The 15,166-nt window shown below is 60.0% G+C and overlaps 1 protein-coding gene across 4 annotated transcripts; it reads right to left on the bottom strand.

Moving 5' to 3' along the window:
* Positions 1-15,166, bottom strand: RGS14 (regulator of G protein signaling 14). Of its 4 annotated transcripts, none has more exons than XM_045576575.1 (15): positions 14,945-15,163; positions 8,103-8,124; positions 7,736-7,914; positions 7,341-7,433; positions 7,109-7,252; positions 6,110-6,253; positions 5,894-6,005; positions 5,483-5,574; positions 4,810-5,013; positions 2,843-2,919; positions 2,482-2,608; positions 2,317-2,398; positions 1,958-2,197; positions 1,578-1,773; positions 1-14 (listed from the first exon to the last, which is right to left on the bottom strand). In XM_045576575.1, the coding sequence occupies exons 1-14, from the start codon at positions 14,987-14,989 to the stop codon at positions 1,583-1,585; spliced, it is 1,752 nt and encodes a 583-aa protein (XP_045432531.1). In that variant the 5' UTR covers positions 14,990-15,163; the 3' UTR covers positions 1-14; positions 1,578-1,582. The 4 variants fall into 4 exon arrangements, with proteins under 4 accessions (XP_045432531.1, XP_036279910.1, XP_036279909.1 ...); XM_036424017.2 differs by lacking the exon at positions 1-14 and having other exon boundaries at positions 1,057-1,773; positions 1,958-2,072; positions 2,151-2,197; positions 14,945-15,158; XM_036424016.2 differs by lacking the exon at positions 1-14 and having other exon boundaries at positions 1,057-1,773; positions 14,945-15,161.

Here is a 15,166-nt window from a genome sequence, read left to right as displayed (position 1 = left end):
GAGGGGGCAGAGTGCTGAAGCCCTCTTAAATAGGAAGGTTTGGCTCTGACGTCTGGAGAAAAGCATAGTGGGCCAGCAACGCATCCCCCTCCCCATCTCTCCAGTGACATGGTGGGGTGTTGGTGCCACTGGAGCTGCCGGCAGAGGTGGCAGGAAGTGCAAAGAGCTGGAGTGGGGATGAGAGCTCAGCCTGCTGAGGTGATCAAGAGGACCCCTCACGCCGAGACCAGTTTGGCCCAGTGGATAGAGCATCAGCCTGCAGACTAAAAGGTCCCGGGTTCAATTCCGGTCAAGGGCATGTATAATACATTGGTTGCGGGCACATTCCCAGTAGAGGGTGTGCAAGAGGCAGCTGATAGATGATTCTCTCATTGATGTTTCTAACTCTCTATCATTCTCAATTCCTCTCTGTAAAAAATCAATAAAATATATATATATTTAAAAAAAGGACCCCTCACTCCCCAGATACCATCTTGCATCTCCTGCGTCCCCTTGCTTCCTCTGTCTCACCACCGGGACTGAATCTGGCTTCTCTGCCTACAGGCGGGACCCTTCTTCTGGGCGGGCTTCCCTGCATGGGGCTGCCCTGGCTGCCTGGGACAGGGAAGGCCACGCAGCGAGAGCAGGAAAGGGGCAGGACCTGCCCCAGCAGCAACGCCCAGTGCCCCCTACAAGGCCTTCAATGCATCCTCAGAAACCACAGCTAAGTCTTCAGGGACCCCCAGTCCCATAAAGAAGCAGAAAGTGAGTAGACACTGTACTCAGATCAAAAACCAAGGAAAAACCCGGCAGAGGCACAGCTGCCCAGAGGGTCTTCCCCTTCCTCTCCCTCCCTCTTCAGTGTTACCTCTCTCTCTCTCTCTCTCTCTCTCTCTCTCTCTCTCTCTCTCTCCCCTGCCCTCCATACTCTGTACAGTCAAGAAGAGAAGTTCTGATAACAGGAAATCAGGGGGCGCTCCGCGCCCTGTGACCTTGATGACAGATGCGTTGTGGTTTGGGGGGTGCAGTGTGGTTTGAGGGGGTGGAGTACAGGGTACACAAGGAACACGCCTCAAGGCAGAATAATAATAATTATTATATAACAATATTATACATCCAGGACAAACCTAGCTGCCCCAACCCAAGTGCAAAATCTGTCCATCCAGCAGAGTGCAGTGGCTAGAGGGAGGAGCCACCCACCTGCCCCCCCTCCCCCGGCCCTTACTCATACTGGCTCCCTGAGGGGGGGCCTGCCCTCCTCCTGCTCCCTGGTGAAGCTGGCACAGGTGGGGAGGCTGGCACTGCCAACACCACCCCTCTGTGATGGGCACGCCTGCACAGGGTAGAGAAAGAAAGGAGGGGAGCCCCACCTCCCCGCAGTGGCCTGGCTGCAGGGATGGAGGGCAAGCCTGTGAGGGACCAAGGGGTGGTGGCTGTGTGGCTGCTCAGAGCCCCTCTCCAAACCCTCCTGGCTCCTCCTCCGGGCCTGCCCGTGGCAGGAAGGGCCAGGGACACTCACAGCACAGACACGGCATGCAGAGCGGGACGTGGCATGCTGGGCCCGCCGGGGGCCACACGGCCAATCTGGCCTGTCGGACGGCTGTCAGAGGGCAGAGTCCCAGGGGCCCCTCTTGGGCTTGGCTGATGATTCAGTCTGTGCTGGGGCCTCCTGGGAGTCGGGCCCGTGAGCAGGCAGCTGCAGAAATTCTGGAAGCACCAGGTCCTCTTTGCGCAGAAGGCCCCTCTGGTCATGGGCCCCGCTGCTCTGTACCCGGTTCAGCAGCTCCACCAGGCCTGGGGGTGGTGGCCACAGAGTCAGGGGCCCACCCACACAGACCCACACACACTATTCCACCCCCTGCCCCTGCCCTGCTGGCCCTCCAACTTCCTGTTCCAGCTCAAGTGACATTTGGTCCCCTGATGCCATCTCAATGGTCCCACCTCCCCTGGTCCCTAGCTCCCACCCTCCCCAGGGTACCTTCAATGTCACAGGTCTGTCGCTTCCCAGAGACACTGCTGGGAGCCTCGGCCAGGGAGCTGAGCGACAGTGGAGGGAGGGGGATGCCCTTGTCCTGTGTTCCAGGCGGGGTGTGCTGTGGGAACGTGAGGTCAGAACCACAACCAGGAGGGAGGTGCGGTGGGCAAGGGAAGGCCCTCCGCCTCTCGCTCACCTGGCTTCGGCGGGGACAGGTGTCGCCGGTTTCAGAAATCTTCACACCTGTGGCAGAGAGCGCCGCCTTTTGCGTCCATCTCCCGCCTGGAGCCCACCTCCCCCCTCCCCTTTTACTCCTGGGTCGGTCAGCCCGGGGGACCACACCTGGGGCCCACATTCCCTACCTGGGAGGGTGTCCAACACCAGCCTCTGGGCCGCCACCGAGCTCACTGGCTTCCCCAGGTCCAGCGGCTGCTTCTCGCCTGGCTGCGGGGTCAGGTCAGCACCCGCAGGGCCCGCAGCCCGCAGCCCGCCGCCCGGCCCGGCCCCGCCCCGGCCCCGCGGCTCACCCGGCGCAGCTCGATCTGGTGAGCGCTCAGGCCGTGCTTCGCCAGGATGGGCTGCAGCGCCTCCCGCAGCCGCTTGGTGGGCTTGGCCGAGATGAGCACCACGCGCTGCAGCGCCGCCAGCTCCAGCCTGCGGGGACCCGGGCTGCGGAAGGGCGGCGCGCCGGCCCGCCCTCCTCCCGCCCCACACCGTCCACCCGGGGGAGGCGGGGCCCGAACCCGGGAGACCCTCCTGCCGGCGCGGGGGGGTGGGGGGGGGAACTTAGTCCCGGGAGAGGTGTAAGCGCCCGGGGAAGGACATGCAGGGAAGAGCAGAGGCTAGAACACCGACCCCCAACCCAGGCCTGGCGGGAGGGGCACTCACTGGAAGGTGATCCTGTTTTCCAGCCTCACTTCCTGGTCCGCCAGCACGGTGCAGTCCTGATCCAGGACCAGGGCCTTCTGCAGACGCCAGGCAGGGTCTGAGTCCTCCCCCACCCCTGGTGATCCCCGCTGCCCCAGGGGACCACCTACACCTCTTTAGGGGCTGCCCTGACGTTTAGAGGGAAGGGCGGATGGGCAGGTGAGAGGCACAGAGGAGGATGCGTTAGGAACCTGGCCAAGGCTACGGAGAAGGGTGGCAGAATGCTGGACAGATTGCAAAAGGAGGGAGCTTTGGGAAACCTGGGAGGTGGGGGGCGGGGGCACGAAATGGTAATGGGGTTGCTTGGGTAAGAGGCAGGCTTAGGTCCTAGATCATAGCGCCTCTTCCTGGTCCAGGACAGGGTCTGCCCCCTGGACAGCTGTCCCGTGTCCCTCAGGCCTGTGAATCCCACCTGGAGCAGTGGCCGCACTTCCTCCTCCACACCCACGTTGGGGCAGCTATCCAGGCCTTGTGCCTTTTTGGACATTTGTCCACTTCTCTCCATCCCCACCTAGTAAGGACACTTCCTGCGTCCTCACTGCAAAAAGGGCTCTTCCCCATGTCTGCTGTGAGGACTGGGGGATGTGAAGTGTCTGGCGCAGTGCCTGGCACACAGTAGGTACATAAACGGTGAGGCCAGGCTGCAGTGATTACTGCTCCCCGAGGCTCTGCCACCTGTACCAGCCGGGCAGGGAGGCAGCCCACCCTCACCCCGGGCCTGTGCTGTGCTGCAGGGGCAGGTGGAGTGTGGGCGGTGACGTTATATTTAGCAGACGTGGAAGTCCGGGCTGTGGAGGCTGCTCTGGAGGCTTGAGGGAATGGGCAGAGCTCTTCCTCCCCGGCCCTCACACTCCCACGCTCTGAGCCCCTGAACATGCCCTGAACTTCTTACCCACCAGGCCTTCACTCCTCCCACAGCTCCTCCTCCTCCTCTCCACTGCTGCCTCCTCCAGGAAGCCTTCCTGCCACCAACCAGGAATGCCTTCCTCACCCCAGAAACCCCCGGGAGGTTTCACACCTCCTCCCTGATCGCATCCTGTCTGGCTCACCCCCAGCCATGGTCCTGGAGGACAGCCCAGGCCACGTCCCTCTGCCACCCACCTGACAGGCCTGAGCCCTCTCTACGGGGTGAATGAATCCTGACGGGCCTTCTGCAGCAGTCTTACTTAGACCCCCTATGGGAGCCTTCCCTTAAAGTGAGTTTTCCTCAGACCTCTCTTTAAAGTAGGGGTGTCGAACTCAATCAGAGAAGGGGCCAAAATCTAAAATCCAGCCTAAATCGCGGGCCGAATGGTTTACTGAACAGTCATAAACTGTCATTGTGATGGAAACGCAGCGGAGTGCAGTGATGACAGCGTGGTGCGGGCCACATTGCAAGGCCTGGCGGGACGGATTTGGCCCGCAGGCCTTGTGTTTGACACATGTGCTTTAAAGCTATGCTCATTTGCACCTAAAGGAAGGTTTTCATAGGTTAGGTGCTCCAAGTAGTAGAGGAGGCGAGGGCTCCCCCAAATGGTCATTTCAGGATGGGCAGTCTGAGCGGGGGGTGCTGCAGGAAAACCTTCCTCCAGCAGGGCTTCTCCCTACTGGACACCCCAGAACCCATCAGAGTGATAGTTGATGAAACTGGAAAGCAGGATAGGCTGGGAGTTGCGGGGGGGGGGTAGGATTTTGGAGGTTGAGAGTGGATATCTGAGTTTAAGTGAGGAGTTGGTGCTGAGCTGATTTGGAGTTGGGCATGAGACAGGGATAGGTGGGTAGGGGCTGGAGTTAGGAAGGGGGTGAGGATATGGGATGGAATTCGAAGCAGAGGTCCAGGAGATTCAGAATGGCAATGGGGTTGAAGTCACAGCTGAGCAGAGACAGGAATCGGGCTGGGATCAGGACCAGGAAGGGAGTTGGAGTTGGGGACCAGGCCACGTTCGCACCTGCTCGTTGCCCACCAGGTAGACCTTGATGTCAGGTAGGGAGAGGCCTCGTTTCTCACAGATGCCTGCCATCATGGCCCGGATGGTGAGGCCAGGCCGGGCCAGGACCAAAGAGGCGGTGCCATCAGGCAGGTACACGCAGCAGTACTTCCCCGTCCGGCTTTCACTCTCACCTTCTGAGCTCCCAAGGCTCTTCCGATGGTGCTGATTCGGGGCAGGAGCGGTGAGGAGGTCATGTGCACACATTCAAGGACACGCGGACAGTACACAGACAGGTAAGCTCACTGGGACACATTCATACAAACATGCACACCCCCGCCCCAAGAGCACACCTGCCCTCTTACAGGAACACATATACTGTATGCTCAACTGGGCATATGAGCACCCAGAGGCAGGTCCATTGTTCCTCCCCTATACACACACAAACACACACACACACACACACACACACACACACACACACTGTACATCTGGGCACACACACTGGTGAAGAGGAGGTGCACCCATGCTATGCATCGGGCCCAATACGGTGAGGACGGGTAGAAAGTAAGGAGATGGAGGGACTGGCTACAAGGAGCAAGCTGGAGAGATGGACGTGGGATGGTGATAGGAACGATGGTGGCCACACAAAGTGGCCCTAGCCCGCACTTTGTCCCCCCAGCAGGATGCTTACCTCATATTTGCTGTTAAGGAAGGCAAGGAAGCCCAGGTCCAGACTGGCGGAGGAGTTGAGGGAGGCCGAATTTGCTGCTGAGCCCGGCAGTTCTAGGGGAGAGGGAGCATAAGCAGGGCAGCGCCTCCCTCTGCTGAGACCTGTCCCCGCCAGAGGGCCCCGTTGGAGGCCTTTGCAGGGGTTTAACGAAGTTTGGGTTCCTGCAAGCATCGCTCCTGAGGGAGCTTCCCAGACTTTTGGTGTCTAGCCTGGGAACCAAACCACCTGGGGAACGTGGTGGCCACTGGGACCTGCATTTATTTCGGTTTCCACGAACGTACAGACGGTGGGACAAGTAGGAGGAAGGGGCATTCTCAAGGCTTGCCCACACTCCCGCCCCCTCTCTTCTCCCAGGCCAGCTCCAGCTCTCACCCCCGCGGAAGGACTTGCGGAGCGGGCGGCCCGCAGCGCCCTCAGCCGGCGGCAGCTGCCCCAGCTCCTCCACACCCAGCGGCAGCGAGTTCCCGGGCTTCAGCTTCGGCTTCTGCAGGTACAGGGGAGGCACTGGCACCGCATGCAGACCCCGAGCACCCCCGTAGATCTGCACCGGGCACCCTGTCCCCATCCCCCATAGCCCAGTGTCCGCACCTTCCTGGTGGCGTCGGGGCTGCCGAGGCGCAAGGAATCAGGTTCCCGCAGGGGGCGCCCCTGAGCCTCCGCCAGGAGGCACTCGCGGTACAGGGGGGACTTGACGAAGCGCGCGTAGCTGTCGAACTTCATCAAGTTGAAGATCTACGGCGACAGGCGCCTGGACCGTGAGCTCGGGTCCCAGGCCGGGCTCGCGGAGCTGGCCCGGTCCCTAACCTAGGGAGGGACCCTCCTCCGAGCCCAGGCCCCGCCCCTGCTCCTGGCCCCGCCCACGTCTCAGCTCAGCTCAGCCCCCCTGTGCTGGGCCCCGCCCCTGACCCCTCCATCTCCGCAGCCTCAGGTTCCCACCTCTGAACAGCGCCCGCCCGCCCTATTTGATCCCAAGCCCACAACCAAATTCCCCCTCCCCATTCCTCACCCCTTACCCTACGCCAGTGTTTCCCAAACTTCTCTCATGATGAGAATCCCTGGTGGAGTTGTTAAAATACAGATTCCTGAATCCCAACTAAGAAGTGCTAAACTTATAGGTAAAATTGTATACTTAACTAGTGCTTATCCATAGCTTAGAGCACTAGTTAAGTATACAATTTTACCTATATGTTCCCAAAAATTCTAATTTAGCACTTCTTTTTTAAAAAAATATATTTTATTGATTTTTTACAGAGAGGAAGGGAGAGAGCTAGAGAGCTAGAAACGTCGATGAGAGAGAAACATCGACCAGCTGCCTCTTGCACCGCAACCAAGGTACATGCCCTTGACCGGAATCGAATCCGGGACCTTTCACTCCACAGGCCGACGCTCTACCACTGAGCCAAACCGGTTTCGGCTAGTTTAGCACTTCTTAGTTGGGATTCAGGAATCTGTAGTTTAACAACTCCACCAGGTGATTCTCATCTTGAGAGAAGTTTGGGAAACACTGCCTACGCCGTTCAGGCTCCGCCCCTGGATCTGGCCCCGCCCCTTTTCCGCTGGGGTCCCGCCCAGGCCACGCCCTCTCACCTGGAGCTGCTGTGCCCGGAACATGTCCGGCCGCGGCTCCGCCAGCACCTCCTCACCGACCCAGGCCTGCCGGTCGATGTTCACGGGGCTCAGCGCCTGGCTGGACAGGAACTCCTGGTAGATGCTGCGGGCCTCCCGAGCCAGCTGGGGCAGGCGGGACGGGCAAAGGTCAGGGGCGCCGCCCAGGCCCTGGTCCCACCCACCTCTCTGCCTCAGCTCCGGGTCCCCCCACCTGCTGGGTGTCGCTGGCGGGGATCTGCTGGAAGCGCTCGCAGGCCTTCCAGAAAGTCAGGTTCTCGGCACTGAACTCCTTCTTCAGGAACTCCTGGGGCGGGGAGTGAAGGGTCAGAAACCCAGTCCCGGGATGTGGTCAAAGAGATGGGGATGGAGACTCAGGGCCAAGAGGCCAAGCAAGACCCACTGTGTCCGACAAGCAGACGGGGCCAGACTCAGAGCACAGGGAGGCAGAGGGAAGCCAAGGGCCCGGCTGGGAGAGGAGGAAAAGGTGCCAAAGCAAAGCTGTGGGAGAGGCAGCTGACAGGGGAGTCCCACTGGCCAGCCTGGAGCGCCGTCCATGCCCCCAGCCCCACCTGCCACCCACCCTCCCTACCCCGCCCCAGGGATTACAGTGAAGTAAGCCAGGCCCAGCGGGTCCTGCAGCAGCCGCTCGAAGGACAGGCCCCAGCTGGCCACAGGCTGCTCCTCCGCGGGGAAGGGGCTGCTGGGGCCACTGGGGAGGCTGTGGACGCTGAGGGAGCTGCCTCGGCCCTCGCTCTGCTCCTGGGGTCCCACGGTGCTGCTCAGCTCTGCGGGCAGGGGGGCGGGGGGGGGGTGGACAAGTGGGCGTGAGCTTGGCAGCCTTCCCGTTGGCCCTACCCCATCTGCAGATACTTTCCCCAGAAAAGGGTGCAAGTGGCAGGGGTATCCCACCCCGTTTTCACATACGCCCCACCCCACCCCCAGCCAGGCTTCCTCCACGTGTCCTGTCGCTTACCTCCATCGGAGACAGCCAAAACCTACAAGAGATCCGAGGTAGAAAATCAGAGTGCAGCCCAGGGTGGATTCTCAAAGAACAGTCCTGGGGCCAGTCCCCAGACTGGAGCTGTGCTCTCTTCTGCCTGGAGGACCGTGCTGGGCCTTGCCAGCCAGCCCCCTGCTTGTGAAGGCTTTGCTTAGGCTGTCCCCAGGTCCCTCCATCACGTGCCCTTCCCCGTGTGCTGGTGTCCTCCAGTCGCCCTGGCTCCCTCCAGCGCCTGCTGGGTAAGCCCAGGCATACAGCATGGTGGGTAGACTTTGAATCCTGTCTCTGCCTTGCTAGCGGTATGCCTTTGGGCAAGTTACTCGTTTGTCTGCATCTGCTCATAGGGGATGATGATGATGATGATAATAATAATAATAATAATAATAGTAACTCACTTCCTGGGGCTGCTGTAAGGATCAAATCGGGGTAAAGTATTTGCAGCACCGGGCACAGTGGCCAGCATTTGGGGCTGGGTCAATGTTGTCTCTGAGGAAGGAGAGGCGCCTCTAAAGCTGAGGATCTCCTTACAGCAACTGCTTCCTCTTGGGGGTCAGGGTCTCCTTGTGTCCTACCCACCTTGGGCAGGACACGGGAAACTACTTCACAGAGCAGAGCAGTGGTCCTCAGTGGAGAGACCAGAGGGCTCCACCTCCAGAGATTCAAGGTCAGTGGGTCCAGGATGGGGCCATTGCCAGCGAGCTCCTGGGTGGTGCGGACACTGCTGGTCCATGGACCCCACTCTGAATAGCATTGCTGTAGAGACCAACTTCCTCCCCGTCCTCCCCTCCACACACAACTCCAACTGCTCTGGGAATCCAGTCATTAGTGGAACAGGAAAACCTTCCTTTCTAGTGTGGTCCTCCTACCTTCCCAGCAGCTCCTCCAGCTTCCTCGTCATCTTGTACCCACAAAACGTGGCCGCTACCTCTCCCTCACTCTGTGCTGGGCCCTTTCTTCATCCACGTATCCCCAGCTCCTGCTAACATCTCCGCCCAATGTCCCACACGCGCTTCAAATTCGTCCAGGCCCAAATGGAAGCCACCTCTGCCACCAGCACAGCAGGACACCCAACCAGTTACCCTGCATCCTGCCTTCTCATCACCTGAGCTCCCAACATCAGGGCTTGAGTCATCCCCAATTTCCCTACCCTCTCACCTCCTACATTTTCACGAGGCCCTGACACAGGAGCTCCCACCACCTGTGCCTCCTTTCCATCCCACTGGAAACTAGTCTGCAAAGCCCCCTCCCCCGGGCAGCCCCCCGCCTCCCTCTCTGGCTGCAGTCTCCCTCTCTGCCCCAGGGAACCCGAGCGCTCAGTCACAGAGCTGGCCTGCAGACATAGGACATTACTGATATCTTAGTCCTCAAAATGTTGTGTGTGTTTTTTTTCTTTTTCTTTTAGGTTTGAAGCGGTTTCTCACATTTAAAAATCAGGAGTTTTGCCTGGCCAAGGTGGCTCAGGTGGTTGGGTGTCCTCCTGTGCACAGAAAGGTTGCCGATTCAATTCCTGGTCAGGACACATATCTGGGTTTGGGGATCCATCCCCTGTAGGGAGCATGCAGGAGGCAGTCAATTAATGTCTCTCTCTCCCCCTCTCCTTCTCCCAAATCAATAAAAATATTTTAAAAATCGGGAGTTTTACCGAAAACCCCAGCTATCTATCTCCCCTTTAAGACTGTAATGCCCCAGCTACCCTGAGTCCTTCCAGCATGGCTGGCACTGAGCCGCAGCCAGAGTCAAAAACACACACAACCCATTTGGTTCAGCGGATAGAGTGTCAGCCTGCGGACTGAAGGGTCCTGGTTTGGATCCCAGCCAAGGGCGCTTGCCGGGGTTGCATGCTCAGTCCCCAATAGGGTGCGTGCAGGAGGCAGCCTATCAGTGATTCTCATCGTTGATGTTTCTATCTTCCTTTCCCTCTCCCTCTCTGAAATCAATAAGAGAAGGAGCTCAGGCTCTCCCCGGGCCCCTGGGCCGGTTTGATGTGCTGATGTTGCTTATGGAAGCAGGTGCTGCCCCAGCCTGTGTGAGTGTAAGTCTGTGCTATGTGACTTGGACAGGGTGCCTCGCCTCTCGGTGCCTCAGTTTCTTCTTTTATACAAATGGAGCACATAAAGGCCCTGACTTCAAAGGGTTGCTGTGATTAAATAAGCTAAATATATCAATATATAAAGAACGCAGGACACTATCTGGCATATGTAGATAATATTGACAACATTATTGTTGTGGTTGTATTAGTCTTGGTGTCTGAACCTGCTCCCACTTTCAAGTGTGTGAGCCCTGTGTAGAGGAGAGAGCGCAGATCGAAGCCCGGCCCTGCCCTTTTCTAGTTTCATAGCCCTGGTCTCCTCCCGGAGCCTCCTTTCCCACCAGGAGCACCAGGATCAGATATTGCGGAGCGGGGAAAGGTTCCGCAGGGCATGGCTGGGCCTGGAATCCTTTCCCAGGGCACCCCGCCCAGCCCTCACCCCTGCCTCTGCTCCATCCCATCTAACGGTTTCATCTGAGTCATCGCTGCAGCAGCAGGAGAAAGTCCGAGCTGCTGGGATTGTGAAGCCCACAGGTCCCTCCCAGCCTGCTCCTTCCCTTCCTGGCACCTGCCTGCCTGGGCTGCTCTCCAGCCTCGTGGTCATGGCCAGAGCCTCCTGCAGGTCTCTGGGCACCACCCTGACCCCCCCACCCCTCCCGGGGTGCCACGTGGTCCTGCCTTTCTCGGTATCTACTGGCCTCCTCTGGCCTGCCCTCCAGCCTGGGCAGAGCCCCCGTGACTGCAGGGGCCAGGCCAGGGCCTCAGAGAGGGCAAAGGTTCCCACGCCGGAGCCAGCCCTCACTCTTGCTTCCTTTGCTCCTTTGCACTGGGTCGCATTGGTTTTCTGTGTCTTTAGGTGGAGCCGGCTCCCAGGTCCTCCGCAGGCCCCACTCCCTGCCCTGGGAGGCTGAGCCGGTGCTGAGTTACAGCTGAAGCCATGCCTGGGCCTGGGGAATTGACCCCCTCAGCCTCCCTCTTTCCCCTCCCTCACCTCCACCCCGCACTTTACCAAACCTTCCCCCTCACCCCTGCAGACTCCTGCTTCCCACTTTGCTCTTTCCTCTGCCTGGTATTTTCTCCTGCTCCCCTACCCAACAGGTCTCCAATCTCTGCCCACTGACATCAGTCCTCCCCAAATACCAGCTGCCCGGACCCCCTGCCACCCAGGTTCTACCACCCATCCTGGGCCTCTCTCCCTTATCAGCCTGGTAGCATCCGGGGCGCAGGCCTGGGTTGTAGGAGGGAACCAACCTGAACCCCATTCCACAAAGACCCAGTGCTCCCAAGTAGCCCTCCTCTGCCCCCAGGTGGCCCCAGCACCCCTCCCCCCCAACCAGGGATGCTCCACCATGAACACCCCATCTCTGAAGCCTGCAGTTCACCTTCCTGAACCCCTCCTGCCCTTCTGGTTGCTGAACTTTGTGGTTGAGGTCGAGATGCAAAGGTGGGAAGGGACGGAGATGGAATCCAGTTCCAGTTCCACTATTTTGGGGCAAGTAACTTCCCCCTGGGTAGCGTGTGGCTCAGCACTCCCAACCTGCTGGGGCGTATGTGAAAGCCGCCGGCCTGTGGTGGTCAGGGCTCCGCTGACATGTGGACGCCCCGGCTCCCACCTGCCCAGGCTCCCAGGCCTGGGGAAATGGCGCTGAGCAGGGCTGCCCCGGCCCCACCCGGCCTGCCTGAGGAGAAGTGGTGAGTGGATGGGGAGAAAAGGGGAAGAGAGGTTGAGGAAGGGTGTGGTGGCCAGTAGCATCCCCAGCCCAGGTCGGGCCTCAGTGTGCCACACTGTTTTTAGGGAACGGACCTTGAGAACACTGAGGTGAGGGTGGCCCCATTTCCTGAGCTCCCATGTGTGACAGGCACTCTCTGACAGCCCGTGTCCTTGCTCTCACGCCATCCTCTCATCCTGATCCTGTGCGGCAGCAATTATTACTCCCATCTCCCAGGTGAGGAAACCTCGGCCCCAGAAGTCACGTGGCTGCGAGGTGGCCGAGCCTGACTCTGGAGTCTGAGGTCTCCCCTCCGCTAAGTTGCCTCCTAGGATGGAAAGGAGACGGCCCAGGGGAGCTGGAGGCCCAGGGCCTCAGCCCTTGGGCCACAGGTAGGCAAGGTCAAGTGGGAGTATAGAGCCTAGTGGCTCCTTATGAACCCTGACCCCTGGAGAGGTCAGACCTCAAAGGGAGGGTCAGTTTACTGAGTGTCCTCTGTGCTGGGCACTCTGTACCGTCATCTCATGCCATTCTGACTTGGGGAAACAGAGGTCCAGAGATACCCACAGAGAACCCTGGGGGCCTGGCCCTCCGCCTGAGGCAGCCCTGTGGAGCTGGCCCCAGACTTGGCCCCTCGGCAAGGCCACCTGTCACTCAGGGCCTGGCCCTGAGATGGATGGTCCAGAGGGAGCGTGGGCTGTGCCTCGCAGGTCTCCTTGTAGGGTGGGGACGGTTAACCAGGCCTCTGAGACTGACAGACACAATAGCCACCACTCCCCAGTGCTTCCCACATCTGGGCCTTCCTCAGGCCATGCCCTCCGCCAGCGGGCACATCCCTTTAAAATGCCTTCCATGCCACAGCGCACCCCGGGAGGGGAGAGGTCAGCTCTCCCTCCCCAGGCCCCCTCTCACCTTCTCTATCCCTGACCAGTGCCCTTCCCCAAACCTGGTGTCTGTGCTCACGTCTTTTGTGTCTTGCCAGACGGGGAGCTCCTTGAGGGCAGGGGACAGGATGATGGGCCTGGGTCCTGAGCGCCCGGGGCAGGGGTGGCACGGAGCAGGCCCAGGGGAGGGGTTGAATGAAGGGGAGAACAGACGAAGTGGCGGTGGGAGCTGTGTGAGGCTGTGTGAAGACATCTCTGGGAAGAGGGCTGAGAGTCATCTCTAAGTGACAGGTTTCCTTGCAGTTGCCTGACGTGCTGAGTGGCAGGCAGACAAGGCTGACGGGTGAAATTGCCTCTGCAGGGAGTGATGGCGAGTGGGGTGGCAGCTGGGGAAGGAGGGGGAGGACAGAGCCAAGCAGTTCGGGGAGGCAAAGGAGCCCTGGCATTGAGTCAGACTAGCAGGGTTCAAATGCAGGCCCTTCTGCCCGCCCGCTGCCCTCAGCAAGTCATTTACTCCTCTGGGCCTCTGTCTGGAGGTAAGTCATGGAAGGAGCCAGATACCCAGCTCACAGGTGCCTCTCTATGCTCATCCCTGCTGCAGATGCCACTGCGTGCCTGCCTCTCCCTGTTTTAGCTGAACGTGGCCTCAGAAAGCTCTCGATGACCCGCAAGTGGGCAGTGTGTGGCCCTCGGGACTCCCAAGGTGGCACAGAACACTCAGAACAGGCCCAGGAAGGGCAGAGATAAACGCGTGTGCCAGCGGCTGAGAGGAAAGCCTGTGGCTTGCTGAGGCCGGGCGCTCAGCGTGAGTGCCCTCCTCGCTCTCGATGACTTTGGGCAGAGCAGACGTCGTTGATGAGGGAAGGGTAGAGGTAAAGTCTGTCTCCGGGCTCCGCAGCCACCGGCTGGGGTGGGCATGGGAGTGGGCATGGTCCCCCCTTGGTCTGGACACCCCAGTGTAGTGCCTCCAGGGCAGGAGTGGGAGGCCCAGGGGTTCTTGAACTTCCATTAAGCTCGAGGGTGGAAACAGTGAGGTGGACGACTGGGCTAACGTAGAGGGATCTCCCTCACAGCCAGCCCGGGGCTGGACGATAAACAGATGCTGGAAGAAGGAGCGATGGAAACAGATCTTGAGAGTTAGGAGGCAGCAGTGTGCTTGGGGGTGGCTCAGTTTCCTGATGAGGGGGGGATCCTTGAGGAGGGGCTGGTGAGGAAGGGGTGGGGTTGGGCTGACGTTTATGGAGCCCCCTAATGGGTCCGGGCCTCATGTTCACCTTATTAATCATCTCAATAAGCCTTCGATATCTGCTCTATTCTCATGTTACAGATGAAGAAACAGAGGGTCAGTGGGGACCCCCTGGTATGACAGAATGGAACCCAGGTTTCCAGACCCAATGGCTTTGTTCCGTAATACGAGGCTGAGGCCTGGGAAGGGGCGAGGCCACAGGCAGGCCTTTCTGGAGTTGTTGGGGGGACGAGGGATCTGCCAAGTGGGCTGGTGATCTAGGAGAGAAGGGAGGCCCAGCACAGGCTGCCCCATCGGCTGCAGGAATAAAGAAGCTGGACCTTCAAGGGCGGCTCTGACCCAGAGGCCACCTAGCCAGGGAGAGGGTTTAGGGGGTGGGGCAGCAGCAACAGCCAGGGCATCCTACAGCCCGGCTACCTCTCCCCTTCCCGGGAGCCCCGGGATAGAACAGACGAGCTGCACCCATGCCAGGCTGCCCAAGGACTGCCAGTGCCGGCAGGAAGCCTCTGGAATAGGTCCGGCTGCAGGCAGTGGCCCAGTGCCGGCTGCCCCTTACTTGACCTTTGGCATCAGAACACGGGGTGCAGAGAGGAGGGCTGGGGCTAAATGAGGTGTGGGGGCTTGGGCCATCATGGGGTGTGCAGGGGCCAAGGGGGTGCCATGTGTCCCTGCTACCCTAGGATGCAGGCAGCTCCAGATGGTGCCAAAGCAGCAGGAGAGGGAGCAGTAGGGGCTGGACCCAGAGCCTGTGACCAGGTCCCCAGCAGGCCAGTCTGGAAGGTGCTGGGTGAGGGCACCAGGTCCAAACACCTGCTATCTGTACCCAACTTTTTCCACCCACAAGCAGCCTGCAGCTCTTCTTGCCCAGCCCTGCCCGGTGAGCTCCTGGGCTCCACCCTGGGTGTGCCCTCCCCTCCCCAAGAGCCTGGCCCGGAGCCTACACTCACCATGCGTCCGTTGGGGACGCCCAGGTGCTTGGGCTTCCCTGGCATGCCTCTGCTGTTCACGGGTCCCCGCCTCGGGGGGGACCCACCATGGGGACTGTGGGCAGCGCCGCAGGCAGAGCTGGCAGGGCGGCAGGCAGGCGGCGGAGAGAGCCCAGCTCCGCTCCTGTGGGCCCTCACATCCTGAAAGACCAGCTCACTACCTCTTTTCTCTGCCACAGGAAG

The sequence above is a fragment of the Pipistrellus kuhlii genome, unplaced genomic scaffold (assembly GCF_014108245.1).
Source record: "Pipistrellus kuhlii isolate mPipKuh1 unplaced genomic scaffold, mPipKuh1.p scaffold_m20_p_8, whole genome shotgun sequence".
Classification (NCBI taxonomy): domain Eukaryota; kingdom Metazoa; phylum Chordata; class Mammalia; order Chiroptera; family Vespertilionidae; genus Pipistrellus; species Pipistrellus kuhlii.
The sequence above is the reverse complement of the archived record's forward strand: the minus strand, read 5'-3'. Positions and strand labels throughout refer to the sequence as shown.

Bases quoted from the DNA above. Each gene is read 5' to 3' on its own strand.
- RGS14 (XM_045576575.1), bottom strand. From the start codon at position 14,989: ATGCCAGGGAAGCCCAAGCACCTGGGCGTCCCCAACGGACGCATG. The intron at 7,434-7,735 runs GTAATCCCTGGG...TCCCCGCCCCAG, and splicing joins TGGGCCTGGCTTACTTCACT to GAGTTCCTGAAGAAGGAGTT. The intron at 5,575-5,893 runs GTGAGAGCTGGA...CCTCTCCCCTAG, and splicing joins CCGCAAGTCCTTCCGCGGGG to AACTGCCGGGCTCAGCAGCA.